General features: G+C 51.8%; 2 protein-coding genes across 2 annotated transcripts; one reads left to right on the forward strand and one right to left on the reverse strand.

Moving 5' to 3' along the window:
• Positions 1–3,079: 3,079 nt before the first annotated feature.
• On the reverse strand, positions 3,080–4,186 carry LOC112879502. Its single transcript, XM_025943768.1, has one exon. The coding sequence runs from the start codon at positions 4,023–4,025 to the stop codon at positions 3,480–3,482; it is 546 nt and encodes a 181-aa protein (XP_025799553.1). The 5' UTR covers positions 4,026–4,186; the 3' UTR covers positions 3,080–3,479.
• Positions 4,187–9,621: 5,435 nt separating this feature from the next.
• LOC112882726 lies at positions 9,622–10,455 on the forward strand. The gene has a single exon (XM_025947852.1). The coding sequence runs from the start codon at positions 9,734–9,736 to the stop codon at positions 10,091–10,093; it is 360 nt and encodes a 119-aa protein (XP_025803637.1). The 5' UTR covers positions 9,622–9,733; the 3' UTR covers positions 10,094–10,455.
• Positions 10,456–13,818: the final 3,363 nt, after the last annotated feature.

Here is a 13,818-nt window from a genome sequence, read left to right on the forward strand (position 1 = left end):
ATACGCACGAGCGCTACTACTACACAACATTTATCTTTACTATACAATATTTGACCCAGACGCCAGCAACCTTTCCAGCTCCACGTAAAGCGAAGCTATGGGCGGCCGCCACCACCGTGCACGACGCACCATCATAGAACACACCTACTCGATCGAGGAAAAAAAGAAAGGCTTTCGCCGCACTGTCACCATCAACAACACCACATCATCATCTCGTCTTCTTTAGCCATCGACAAAACAAAAAAAAATCTAGCCGCCGCTCACACATGTCACGGGCACACACAAATACTAAACACCGTACGAACACAAAACGCCCGTGATGGGTTCGCATACGGCGGCGCCCGGGCAGGTAGCTAAGCAAGCCGCGCTGAACGGCGGCGTTGGTGCCTTGGTGGTGTCACGAGCCCGGCCGGCCGCCGGAGGGAAGAATTCGTCGGCGTCCGGGCCGCCGCGCGGGGGCGGGGGGACAAATCCACGCGTGCGCGCGCCGTTGGGGAGCGGCCGGCCGGTGAGGTCATGACAGGCGAAGGGGGTAGCTGCAGGTGCATGCATGAGCACGGCACGGGGCCGGGCGGGTACGGTGTGTCCCTCTCCGCTGCCCCCCGCGGCCATGGGACTCGGACGTCTCTCTCGGGCCAGTCAGGCTACCTTTGGCCGTGGCGCGGGCCGGGAACTCCCGTGGAAAATTCGTGGCTGCTTCTTTCCAAACGAGACAAGGAAATGTTGCTTTGCTAGTACTAGTACTCATGTGCTCTGTACGTATGTACACTTGTATACTTCCCGGTAAAAATTATTCAAGTGCGTCCGTCTTAACTGTAGGCATTTCTGAGAATTTTCGGAGAAATTAAAGTGAGGATGGAAAATTATTTTGTACCCCTTGTTGGAGCACTCGGCCAGCTCTTGATAGGATACCTAGAAATGTTTATATTTCAGGACAAAATTTCAGGCCGTTATGTTTAGGCGCGAACAAAGCTCAAACTTGCCAAAAATAGTTGTATGTATGACCAGGCTGTGCTGTTGTGCTGGTTTGGTGTAAACCTAAACTGCAACCGAGTCATACAGTATAGCTCCATTCCAAATTATAAATTATTTTGGCATTTCTCGCACCTAGATATACAGCATATCTGGATATATAGAAATAATTATGCATTTAGAAATGGCAAAACAATTTCAAATTTGAAACGGACGGAGTATCTATTTGCCGTCCCTTCTATGCTCTCCCGTTGCCTTGATGACACTAATCAGCCCAAAGACTCCAAGAACGAGCGAGATCGATTCAGATTAATTTTGCGAGGTCCGTTACACTAATGCCGATGACTGGGACTGCTCGTTCGAATAATCCCCTGTTCATCCCTCGAACGAGAGGTGAAACCGAAACGGGGCACCTATGTGCCTGCTGCGCGCAACGCTAGCTACACTACAGACGCCAAGGTTTTGGTTCTTTGCGCGATCCCGCTGTACCGCCGGGCCAGGGGCGACCGGACGGAGGTGGCGGAGAGCGCGGTCCCTGTCGATCGCTTGGACAGGAGAGGCGATCGAGCAAGCCGCCAAGCACCCGCCCGCAACGCTCCGAGGGCCGAGGGGAGGGGGGACCCGGCGGGGCCGGAGCGGAGCGGCGCAGATCGGGCGGCGGTACAACACGCGTCGCGGCGGCACCGGCCGGCCGCCGAGCTAGCTAGCGACGGTTCCGGCAGGGTTGTGGCCTTGGATCGCAGCGGGCGCAGGTGCACGCACCGGCACCGCGGGGGCGCGATGTGATGGTGGCGGGAGGACGCGTCCTTGTCCCCGAAAAGCAGGTGGGGGCGCAAGTGGCCGTGGCGGCATCTCCCCGGCGTGGGGACGGGCGGGGCGGTGACAACGACGGAGCGGTTTGTTCGTGCTCGTGCGGAGCGGAGCGGAGCAGCATGTGTGCCGGCGGGGCTCCACCTCCGCGCCGAGACGTCCCCCGCTCGCTCGCTCTGGTGGCTCGCTCCCTTCCCTCCCTGCCTGTCGTTTGCTCCGGGCCGGGGGCCGCGCGTGGTGGGGCGCGATGCCATGCCTCGCCACGCCTCCTCCCGGATAGGCTGCGGCGGACCTCCGGTTGTCGTCGTGCGTGTCGCCTCTGAAAAATACCCCTCCGATTAAACCACTCCAAGCTACTGATTATTACTGTGTTTAGCCTGCATATGTAGGAGTAGTGTACATGATTTTCCCTTCTTTTTTCCCTCAAAAGGGCGAAGGTCACACTTAAACCAAGTTGAAGGTACACTGCAGAACGGAGCACCCAGTACTGTTGCTGCGGATGCAAGATACTGTGCCGTTGAATCAGCACCCAGTGCAAGCTCTTTAGATCTCAGGCGCATTCCATGATCTCTACTTTCTGCCGCCCTCTTTATTCTTTTTTTTTTGAACGGATCTTATCTCCAGCACCATGTATCACTACTCCATAAAGCTACTGACTGCCCGACTGGAAACTACTTTGAAATGTTCTGAACCGTCGCATATTCCTGGAAGCTTGCATGCCGGAACCTTCCCAGAGAGGAATGTTCCTCCCAGCTCCTCTCCTACCAGTTCTTCATCCCAAAATGTTTAATAATAAACAATTTACATGAACTCGCGCACATGCTCGAATGCGAATAAAACACTATTTTACTTCAGCAAACCACCCTCATCTAGTCATCTGGCGGCGAACGCGCTTTCGTAGCATCTGGGGGATGAATTGAAATAAGATAGGATGGGAAGAGGGGGAAAAGGATTTCTTTCGCTTGAATGCACGGTGATCCGCTTGCGGCAGTAGAGAACAAAATACGCACGCGCGCCGTCCCGTCAAGCTAAAGGCATGGGAGCTGGAGGCGTCCCCTCCTGCTTCTACTGTAGATGAGCGCGATTTTCCGTGTACGCCTCACGAATTGACAGTGAAGTTTGCTCAGTTCGAGCTCATGATTTTGATTCTTCACTTTGCATATCCTTTTTCTTTTCTGTATGGCCAGTCTGTATTGTGAATTTCGTAATATGAAATAGGACTGGGGAAGTTCATCCAGCTCGATCAAGCGCGTCGTCAGAATCAGAAGGAAAAAATACATCATATAAAGATTCCAAATTTGGATCACAACACATGGCCGATTTTTTATCTTTTGGAGGCCACAACAAACTAGTGGAAGTGCCCAAAGGAAACAATCATCAGGCTCCAACCGAGTTTGGTTGGAGCCAGCGAGTACCCAACTGCCCAATCAGCAACCAGATTATTCAACCGATGAATGTACTTGCTGAGCTATATACTCGTGCTACTACACACCACACATCCCTTGCTTCATCTCTAGCTCTTGATCCCCATTGATCTACTACTGAATCGCCGATGGATCGGAGGCCAAAAACAAGCAGCAACCCGCGCGTGTTACAAAATTTTCGTCCAGGAAAAAGGAGAGGAGGAGAAATCTGAGAGCGAGTGAAGAAGAGGCGAAAAGGGGAATCAAAACCCAAGCTTTCGATGGTCGTCGTCGTCATCCGTCGAAGCCCGTCCGGCTCCAGACGGCGTCGCGCACCCGCGACATGTCCCGGCCCTTGAGCGTCCGCCCGGCGCCCTCCACCACCGACGCCCGCGCCTGCCGCCGCGCCAGGTACACGTGCGGCGGCACCCACCCGTCGGCGCCGCCGTCGTCCATCTCCATCTCGAACAGCAGCGCGGGCTCCGGGTCCGGCACGGCGAAGCGGCTCGGCCACGCGGGCACCTCGACGGGCGCCGACGCCGCCACCGGCCGCCCGGGCCCGTCCCCGAACGCGCGGCTCAGCCCGCCCTGCACCCCGCGCCGCGCCGCCCGTCCGCCAACGCCCCCCGCCGTCGCCGTCCGACCCTCCGCCTCCACCGGCCGGGAGGCCGCGGGGCAGGGGCTCCCTGAATCGGCGGCCGAGTACCAGACGTCGGCCTCGGCGAGGTCCGGCAGGTCGTCGCCGGCTGGCGCCGGCGCCACGGCCCCCGGCGACCCGCCGCGGGGGTACCCGAGGAACCGCTCGGCGGCGGCTAACGGCGGCCTGCGGGCCTTGGCCATCGTCGGCAAACAGCTAGCGACGGCGACGGCGACGGCGACGCGTCGGCGTCAGATTGGTTGGCGGCGAGGAGAGGAAAGCCGGGCGCGCACGAGACCTGACCTCCAGGTCCAGGCAGAGGGAGCGAGCGAGGAGACGGGGGATTGGTTAAGGTTTGGCGCCAGGCGCAACCTGGCGAGGATTTATAGGCCGCGGGCGGTGGGAGGCGGGACCCACCGGCCACCGCGGGGCCCGCGGCCCGAGCTGGTGTTGGTTTGTCGCGACGGGCTCCGCGCGAGTGCGTAACCGATTCACGTCACCCCAGCAGTTTACGTGTCCGTGACGTAGTTACGGGTCGGGTACTCGGCTCGTCGGTCTTGGTTTCTCTTTCCCGTTCGAGCAGGCGGTCAATGTGTGTACATGGTGTCGTGTTCTTGTCCTCATCGTTGCACACTGGGCCGCGGGATGTGCGTGTGCATTACTCGGACACTGCTTGTCCTCATGTATGTATATAAAAAAATTGCAGTACGTATTTGGGATAGGTAGTTTGCTTGCTCCCACAAGATACTCAAGCTCCGCTCGAGACGGGATCATGCTAGGTCAACGCCGGCTTGGTGTACTGCTGACGAATACGAGGTAGGAGTACAGGCCGTCGTACAGGTACAAGATCCAGTGGTCTCTTCTCAGGCGAAGCTTCCTGCTCCGTTCCTATCTCTATATTCTACTGTGCATGCGGACATCGTGTCGAAGGCCGCGCCGGAGCGCGGCGTTATCCGCAGAGGAACGGAGGAGCCCGTGGATTCCCTTCAGCCTACGAGGACCGGGTCCACGAGTGGATAGGCACCAGGGTCGACCCCGCTGCCGCGCCGGCCTCGCCGCGCGCCACGTCCCCAGGCGCGGGTGGGCCAGCCGCCCCACGTGGGTGGGATCTGGGCGTCTAGCGGCGGCGGAATGTGTGGGTGCGCTGGCCGCTGGCGTCGGCGATGACGCCACCCAGCCTCCCCCCTCCGCTGATAGTATCCGGAAGCCAAGGGTTAGTTCAGGATAGTCCCGCCACGTGGTCAGATCGAAATTAGCGGCGGTGGTAAATACGGAGTACGCATGGAGCCGTAGAGGAAGGGGCAGGGGGGATACGGGTCCTGCGCCATCAGCTCTCACCTACCCAACACCGGCCGTTCACGCACCTGGACTGCTTTTCGCGCGAGGTGCACGGTGGTGGCCTGTGGCCAGGGGAATGCATGCACGATGGGCTATCGCGTTCCTGCGAGCCGGCCGGCGGCGCCTGTGAACGCTTTAAACGGCAATGGGAGGAGGTCTGTAGTATTGTGGGTGGCGAACTGGCGATCACATCTCACGGGCCACAGCCCACAGCTGTAGCCTGTAGGAGAGGGACACGATAAAAAGGTTGGTTCGCGTAGGTGGTCGATCCACTGGTCATCCGACCCGCACGCGGCGCGCTCACGGCTTTCTTGTGAAACTACATGAACTCATCATTGAATTAGCTCCATGATGAATCTGCTCGCGGATGCAGGACAGGCTGGCGATCGAGACGGTCCAAGTTCAATGAACTTGTCACGGGCGCTATAGCTGCAACTGGGTGCATGCAGGCATGCAGAAGGCCTGGAACTGGACCGGTGCGGAGCTTCAAGGCTTCAGCGCTAGTAGCCGCTAGCTAGACTTGGCCGCCAAGTTTTTGCCCACATGCAGTTGCAGGCTCGCAGCACAGACACCAATGCGGCCGGGTGAGAGGGGAAAAAAAAAACAGGCCAACAAAAAAAATCTGAGTCGTCAGGTGAGGCCCGTGAGGACTGAGGAGAGATTGGACTGTACTGGCTGCACTGTGGCATAGTCCTGGGAATATACCGCTGCTTGACCTAGCTTGGAACACGCGAATACGTTGGGATTTTTTGAACCGGGGACGCCCTGGGCCGAGGGTTTTTTTTTTCTTCTTTTATCGCCGTGCTTTGATCAGATCAGATCAGACGGACGTACGGCGCGCACGTGCTTCCGAGGAAGAGGACGAGGAATATGCCAATTTCGCGACTGCGTGGACCGTGGAGTATATGCATGTGTCTTGCAACTTCAAAACTATGGTAAGCATGGGTTCAGATTCGGTGCGCGCTAATTATTGGTTTCTGGGTAGGATAACCATCTGCTTGCTTATATATACAGGCCTAGTCTCATGGTCCTCACAGATTCCACGGCGAAGCAACCTGGCCTACACCAATGAACCAGGTTCTTCACGGCCAGGCTAGTTGCATGCAACATTCATCTGATTGGTTGTATGCATCTGTGCATGCAGGTTCCTCGGAGTCCGTGTTTAGTTGCCACGCTTTACTTCGTTTTCTGTGCATATTCCCTGTCGATCTGCGCATGTGAGCACTTTGTTGCATCGGCCGGGCCAGATACGCTCGATTCCCGCGTTTCTAGCGGCCCTCGCTCTGCATGACCGGAGCCTAGCTCAAGCGCTTGATCAAGAAACCAAAAGTCAAAACTGCATCTCCTGAGCCTGGCCAACAAAGATGCAGTAACCAAACGGGGCCTATTAGGTAACCAAACGGGGTATATTTGGAGTTACATACGTGACTAGCAGTCAAAGTATCTACAATTATATTTTTTAAAATTATAAATCCAAAATCAAAATCTGACTGCACTACTGTGTTCCCTGCGATGAAATCTTGAAACAAGATCACACTTGGATAACTTTTTTAAAAATATTTTTTTAAATATGGAATTTTTCTTTAGTTAGAATGTTATTCCAGCAATATAAAAGAATGTTCCGCCTGTGTGTGATGGTTTGACTGTCCGCCTGTTTCCGCACTCAAACACCCCTAAGCTTAGCTTCCGATGTATGGGCCACGATCCAGACAAGCCCATCGTCGTAGGATGGCCCAACCATTTATTGCCGGGCCCGAACGCATCGTGTCACATGAGTGAGCGAGCTCTGCCTTCCTTCCATCAAGTTGGGCCTTTCGTCCAGTTCAAACGCGCCCACCATCGAGAGCTTCTAGAAGGTCCGTTTTGACATGTATTCTCTCTCTGAAAAGCACAAAGGTCCGATAATTCCTTCACCTCCTCCTCCTGGGCAAAGCCGCAAAGGCCCAACACCCAAACCGTGCTTGATTTTTGGACCTGGGCTTCCTGACGGTGGAATGAAGATTGAAGAAGGAATTCATCAACAAATAAAGTGGATGCATAGAAGCCCTGATTCTTTTCGTTGCATGCATAGAAGCTGCGCTAGGTCATCTTACAAGAAGCAAAATAATTTGGAACGTGCAATGTTACCAGTTAATAAAATAGGAAATCAGTACATACACATCAACTTAAATACTATGCCAAGCTTCCTAAGAAAACTAGCTTTCGTTATCCAAAGGAAGCATCATTTCATCACGAAACAAAGTACCAGCCTCTGCGTGGAGAGGGTGTGCACACATTGTTAAGCTGCATAAACGACGGAGGTTGCTTGCTATAGCTTCACAGTTTCCGTTTCTGTTCCCACATCAGCGTCAGCTCCCCCATCCTCCCTCCCAACAGCAGCTGAACTTCAGCAGCAGAAACAAACCGCTCGATCGGTAGAATCATCACAATGTCAAACAATAAAGGCGCCGCTAGTCAAATGAGCTCGGTTGGGTTGCCTCCGCCTCCACGGGAAGCAAGCCAGCCAGCCAGCCGTCGTCCGCGACCGCGACCGGCCAACTCCCGGCCGGTGGCGGCGATGTGGGGCGCGCGGTCCCAAAGAAGCCAATCAATCAGGTGGCCGGACCAACCCGGCATATATTCCCAACCAACAGGAAATTGTTGACCTAGATCGCAGGTCTTAGCGGTTGGAACATAACATTTGATCCGATACATATATCTGTTGCAACTAAGCGTCGATCTTAATAAACTGATCCAGATCTCAGGTCTGAACTGAACCATTTTAGCACGCACTGATTGGCACCATCCCATCGTTGTTTAAGAACTGCAACCTGCGCCGTGTTTTTAATCTGAAAAAGGAAACGGAGATTGGAAAAAAAGAAGAAGCTTGGGATGGAGTTAGATTGGAAGTTGGGACTTCGTGCCTCGTGATTACTCTCGGATTAAAGAGGTGATCGAGGACTTCAGTTCAGTACCGCGTATCGGTGTACAGTCTGTACTATTCAGAGCCAGAGCCTAAGTGAGCGTACGCTAACTGCTGATCATTTCTCAGTTACGATATGGTCCATCATGATTGGGTGTCAGCCCAATGATCAGCTTGACATTCAGACAATTCATATGGTGACAACTCGACCGCTAGAAGCCTAGAACAGATTATCAACAGCAGTTTTTTCGTATTGGGCAAGACATATACTACAACTGAAACCCTCAATTTTCGTCAGTGGCAAACACACACAAGAAGATGCTAAAAGCTCTGCATTCAAGTGGTTAGATTAACTCTAGAGTGAAGAAATATTGAGGGAACTGTGTGGCAGGGCTGACATTCAAGTGACTGAACTTAGCATTTCTTCTCTCTACATGTATGATCAGGTGAGAATGTGAGATTCAAGACTGCATGCAACAAGTCATGTTTGTACTGCACTAGCTAGCTAGCTGAGGTACTCTTTTAAGCCAACTATCAATAACATAAGCTGGTCTAAGACCTAATCAGCATAAGAAAGTCAAGTGGCGTAAGAGGGGATCACAACTGCAACTGTACAACCTACAAACTACAAACCGTCCGATGAACTAACCTGCAAAGGCAACTTGTGTCTTCCGAAACCGAAAGGAGGTCCCAGGAAGGCATGAACTGATGCAAGAATCCACCGATAGACATAAAGAATAAAACTAGACGGGGAAATTAAGTTTTTCATTTTGGGGTATGGTCGTGTTTGGTTTGATATTGAAAGTTGTGTTGTCAAAATTTGGGCACTGCTTCATTGCTTAGTCAGATGCCAAAATTTTCGTAAAATTGTAAGAGAGACCGCGTTTAACAAACTAGTCTACATATTTTTTTAATCATTCTGCTAGAATTAACTTAACTGACACCTGAACAGCCAGCTTGCTTTGTTAGCCTCGATTGTACGTTTGTTACACGCCAAGATTTTGGCTTACCTTTGATGACTCATTATTCTCAAACCATTTGGGCCCATGTGTATGTAAGCATTTTTTTTAGTATACGAAAAAATTTGTTGAGGTTTTGTAAGCCTAAGACGTGAACATCGATTAAACTACTGTGCTGTTGACCTGCTGTAAAACTCACCCCAAAAACAAGTTAGTAAATTTTAAAAGTAAAAATGAGACTACTACTCGCCAACAGGAGCCACGTTTACACAGCTTACACGGCGCGGTGGGCCCTGCTTGGCTAATTAAACACGATTCTCCCTTTTTCCCGCGTTTCACACCTTGCGCCAACACCGAAGCCCCGATCCGGCCCGCCCAAACACCCGACGCGCGCCAGCGCGGCGACGTGGTCGGCCCGCCCAACGGCCCGTCATCCACGACCCGATCGCCGCCATCCACGTGTCCCCAGGGCGGGCACCTGCCGCGCGGACCCACCTGCCTCCTCGTCGTCGTCCGTTTCCTTCTCCCTCCCTCTCCGTCCGCCGCGCCTATAACTACGCCACCGCGGCCGCCCTCGCAACGATCTGCCATTCCCGTCGCGTCTTCCAAGCACCAATCTTTTTTTGCCCAGACGATACGAAATCCTCTGCTGAGTTTCCGCGAGCGAGGATTCGGCGTTCCGGCGGCCGAGCTTTCCGCGATCAGGCAGGAGATGGGGAACTGTCTCGAGAGGTCTCGTCGCGGTCGCTGCGGCGGCGGCGGCGGCGCTGCCACGCATTATGCCAAGACGAGCGCCGTGTGGGTGGAGGAGGAGGTCGGCAGGAAGGAGGAGGAGGAGGCGCGCAAGGGCGAGAGCGCTCCGGCGGCAGGGGCCACAGAGGTGAAGATCAGGATCACGAGGAAGCAGCTGGAGGAGCTGCTGCGGCGCGTCGAGGGCGGCAAGGGAAGCGGCGACGGCGTGCCGGTCCGGGACGTCGTCTCGGAGCTGCTGGTCGTGGCGAGCACCAGCTCCAACTTCCGGCACAGGGAGGAGGTGCAGTGGCGGCCGTCGCTGCAGAGCATACCCGAGTGAGATCGAATCCATGCTACTTGTTGCTACATCTACGACGATACCCCCAGCATGATGTCTTATTGTTGCCTCCAATAGTCCTATACTCCTATTGGCCCAACACTATCGTAGCACGTAGTACTGCGGTAGCATAGTATACAATTGGTGTACAGTTGTTTAGGTTTGTATCAAGAGATGAGCTCGAGATAGGCTTATATATAGGGATTAAGCTTAAACTTGTGCTTAGTTGTGTGGTGTTTGTGAATTGAGCAACTAGTAGCTACTAGCTAGGAGGGCCTCTTCCATTGCCTGCTGTATGATTTTTCGGACTTTGGGGTTGCACAATTGTGTACATAGTACTACTATTATCATTCAGTTTGCTACTATGTCAGCTCTCTTTGCACCTTCCAATATTTTCTGTTTTCGAACGAGAGGATTTTTGGATGAAATCGTTCCGGTTAGCGTAGAAACTGGCTTTCCAAATGGACGAACTAGGTGTTGACCAATTCCGAAACCTCGTGTTGTTTGTGTAGTTCTCTAGAAAGACCTAAACACAGTGCCAAACCCAGTGATGATGAAGGAAGCTAAGGTGAAGTAGGAGTATTGGCATGCAGTAGAATCCCTGCTGTCATGCTGTGCCTATCCTCTGTTTATATTGTCTTAGGCATGTAGCACTTTGTAAAGCAAGTGGGGGACGTGGTTGCCCCAGCAGCTGCGTGCGGTTGTGGAGGCTGGAGATGAGAGTGGTTGAGATGGTGAACCTCCACTCCTCGCCTCCTCGGCTCCTCATATTTGGACGTGTTTGGTTACTCCATCGTGCTCATCGCCTGCGGCTTAACTTCCGAGTATGAACTGCAATTGTTTTTTTTTCTTTTGACCTCTCCGTTTTCTTTTTGTGATTTCGTTTGAGTTCTCCTTTTTTTTCTCTATTTATTCCGCTTCGTTTGGAAACATTTTCTGTCGTGTTCTTGCCAGCACGTCCATACGCGTCTCCAGGTCGTACTACTTAATAAAAGACAAAAGTATGTTGATCATCAACATGCGCTTTCTAAAGGTGTTTAACTAATTAAATTGGGCATGAAATTATGTCTCGAGAGATTTAAGATGAGGTTTACTTTTGTTTTCCAAAACTGAGCTTCTGACCCACGCAAGGCTTGAATAGTTCTGATCATTGAATCTCAGAACGTGTTGACTTTAAAGCAGGTCAATGGTTCTCCATTTCTTTTAAACCCAAATTTATATCCAATAGTTGAAAGCTTGACAATTGAGACAATGAAGGCATTTTCATAAGTGGCAGCTGTAAACAAAGTGAATCCGACAGATAAAACATTTTTATTGCACAAAGGCTGCACTGATCTTCCAAATGGATCGCTCCATTAATTAGATCATACTGTACTTGTGCACCAATTTGATACTGCTTCATGCGAGACAGATAGTCACGCCACCGCAGGTGAAGAACATTTCAGATTCAGAAGACCTTGCATCTGCAGGACCAAAAGAAAACACTTTTTTTTCCTCTCTAGGAAGCACTTCGACTCCTGTAGAAGACGCCAGTCTGCTGCCAGTATTTGAACGCCCTTTTGCTTTTCTGAATTTAAGGCTTCTGGAACCTTGATTCGATCAATGGCTCCACAAATATGACACCAGCAAAATACACTCTGCAGACTTGCAGAGTTCTTCTGAACCATTGACTTGAGAATTGAATTTATAATATCTTGTTTTGGTCCAAAACTCCACCCATGACCCATGAATGGAGACCGGACCTCGCAGCTGGGATCAGCTCGATTGAAATTCAGTAGCCAGCACTCCGTAGAAACATTCTAGGATCGGATATGATTGTGACGCAGAGAAATTGACAAGTTCTTCTGGCTGATGATGTACTGGTATGGCACTAGTAGTCTATTTGCTAGCTGGTGATCTGCTCATCGATGATTATAAATTCAGACGACCTCTCACCCAGTTCACTTGGTCGAAGATCATTGCAAACTTTAGCATTTCTCTCCAAGACTTGAGTAGTTATACAATCATTTCATGTGTTACCTGCAGTCCGTTTGTCCTTTTTTTCATGGAAAATTGTGATGACGAGGTGTGCTGCTCTTACCTAGCCCAATCCGAAGCGAAGGGATCAGAACCATTTCACGGAAGCTGCTGTTTGTCTTGCATGCGCGTCTGCGTAGCAGGTTTTCTTTTCTCGAAAAAAAAAATTAAAGAATAAATGGCAGTGATATCTGACACCAAGTGGCGGTGACCGATAGTGAATCATATCCTGTTAATGCCCCAAAAGATGATGGATGATGTTACTGCAACTGAAAGTCAGCTCATGAAGTTACATAAAGGTTACACGGTCAATGCGAGGAACTCTGCGCGGCAGAAAATGCATGGGACGACAGGTCGGTAAGGTAAAACCCATGCCAAACGCCAACGCAGCTATTCGCAACCAACCAGGCAACCACGCGTATATAGGGGTTTCCGGGCCGTAATTTGAGGTGGTATCTTGTTCTATGGAGAAGGCCCGATAGAACGGCCCAAAGAGCTATCCATTGGTGTGACTGGCTGTTGCCTCACTCGTTTTTCTTTCTTTTGTTTTCGTGCGTGTGGTCTTAAAAATCCGGAAAACCACACCTGGGTTCGGGGAGAAAAGGAAGCAGTACGAATTTTAATCTATGATGACAAATCAGTTCTTGTATTTAACTTTCCCCGAGGTGCGTGACACGATTCAGCATCCGTCCGCGCGTGACAGAGTCACGAAGGAGACGCCGACACGCCGGTCGACTGGTCGGGGCAATGGCCCAGTCGGGCGCACAGGAGGCCGATCCTTTGTCGCGGGCGCGTGGTCACCACCTGCCGGACTCACCTCCAGGCTCCCGGTAGGAGCTCCAGGCTAGCTGCAAGCCAAGGCAGCCGGAGGTAGTGCCGGCTAGCGCTGGTGCTTTGGCGCGGATCCCGAAGGCACCGCCGCGGACGGACCCTCGCCTCGCGTTCTGACAGCAGGCTCGAGGGCGATCAGCAGTAACAACCAGCCAATTTACCATGGCCATAATATAGATAACCATCACATTCCACTGGCTTACTCCGTCCATGACTTGCTTGCATTGCAACCATATGCTTGTATACGATGCTCTCCTTGTCGTCCCTCTCTATATACAACATCCAAGCTGGTCGTTTCCCATTTTTGCTGTGTACATCATGCATTATTTCTGTTAACATAGCTTCCATTTGGATCCAAGTGCTAACGGGTGAAAACGCTAAACTTCAGTACTGGCTTATCCAAACGGAAGTGCTAATAAGATGGGCTAAACTTTAATCAAAATTTAAAAATTTTAGCATATATAAATACTAATATATACTAAAATTTAGCATGTAACGTCCTCCAAACAGTTTCATAGTTAAGGCTGCTAGCTTGTCTGAAACGAAGGAGAACCGAATCGTCCCGTTCGCGATTGGCAGCACATGCAGATGTGAATCGAAGCGGCTAATCTGCATTCTAGAGTTCTTTAAATGGGCTATTCGAGCCCAAAAAAAAGTGATTGGAACTCCTCCTTCTAGACTCTAGGATCGGAGATTCGGACGTAGCAGATCTGAGCTCCTTCCCGTACATGCCATGGCATAGCGATGGCACCTATTATTTGTTGTGCTCATCTAGTATCACGCGGTAGTACTTCACGCTGGGATTGCAGCGGGATACTCGGTGGAATATTTTTGGAATGCTAATAATGCATAGAAAGAAATGACACTATTTTTTAGAATAA

This window comes from Panicum hallii, chromosome 2 (genome assembly GCF_002211085.1).
Source record: "Panicum hallii strain FIL2 chromosome 2, PHallii_v3.1, whole genome shotgun sequence".
Taxonomy (NCBI): domain Eukaryota; kingdom Viridiplantae; phylum Streptophyta; class Magnoliopsida; order Poales; family Poaceae; genus Panicum; species Panicum hallii.

What these genes read in the sequence shown, in the direction of transcription:
- LOC112879502 (XM_025943768.1), bottom strand. Translation starts at nt 4,025, where the DNA reads ATGGCCAAGGCCCGCAGGCCGCCGTTAGCCGCCGCCGAGCGGTTCCTC.
- LOC112882726 (XM_025947852.1), top strand. Translation starts at nt 9,734, where the DNA reads ATGGGGAACTGTCTCGAGAGGTCTCGTCGCGGTCGCTGCGGCGGCGGC.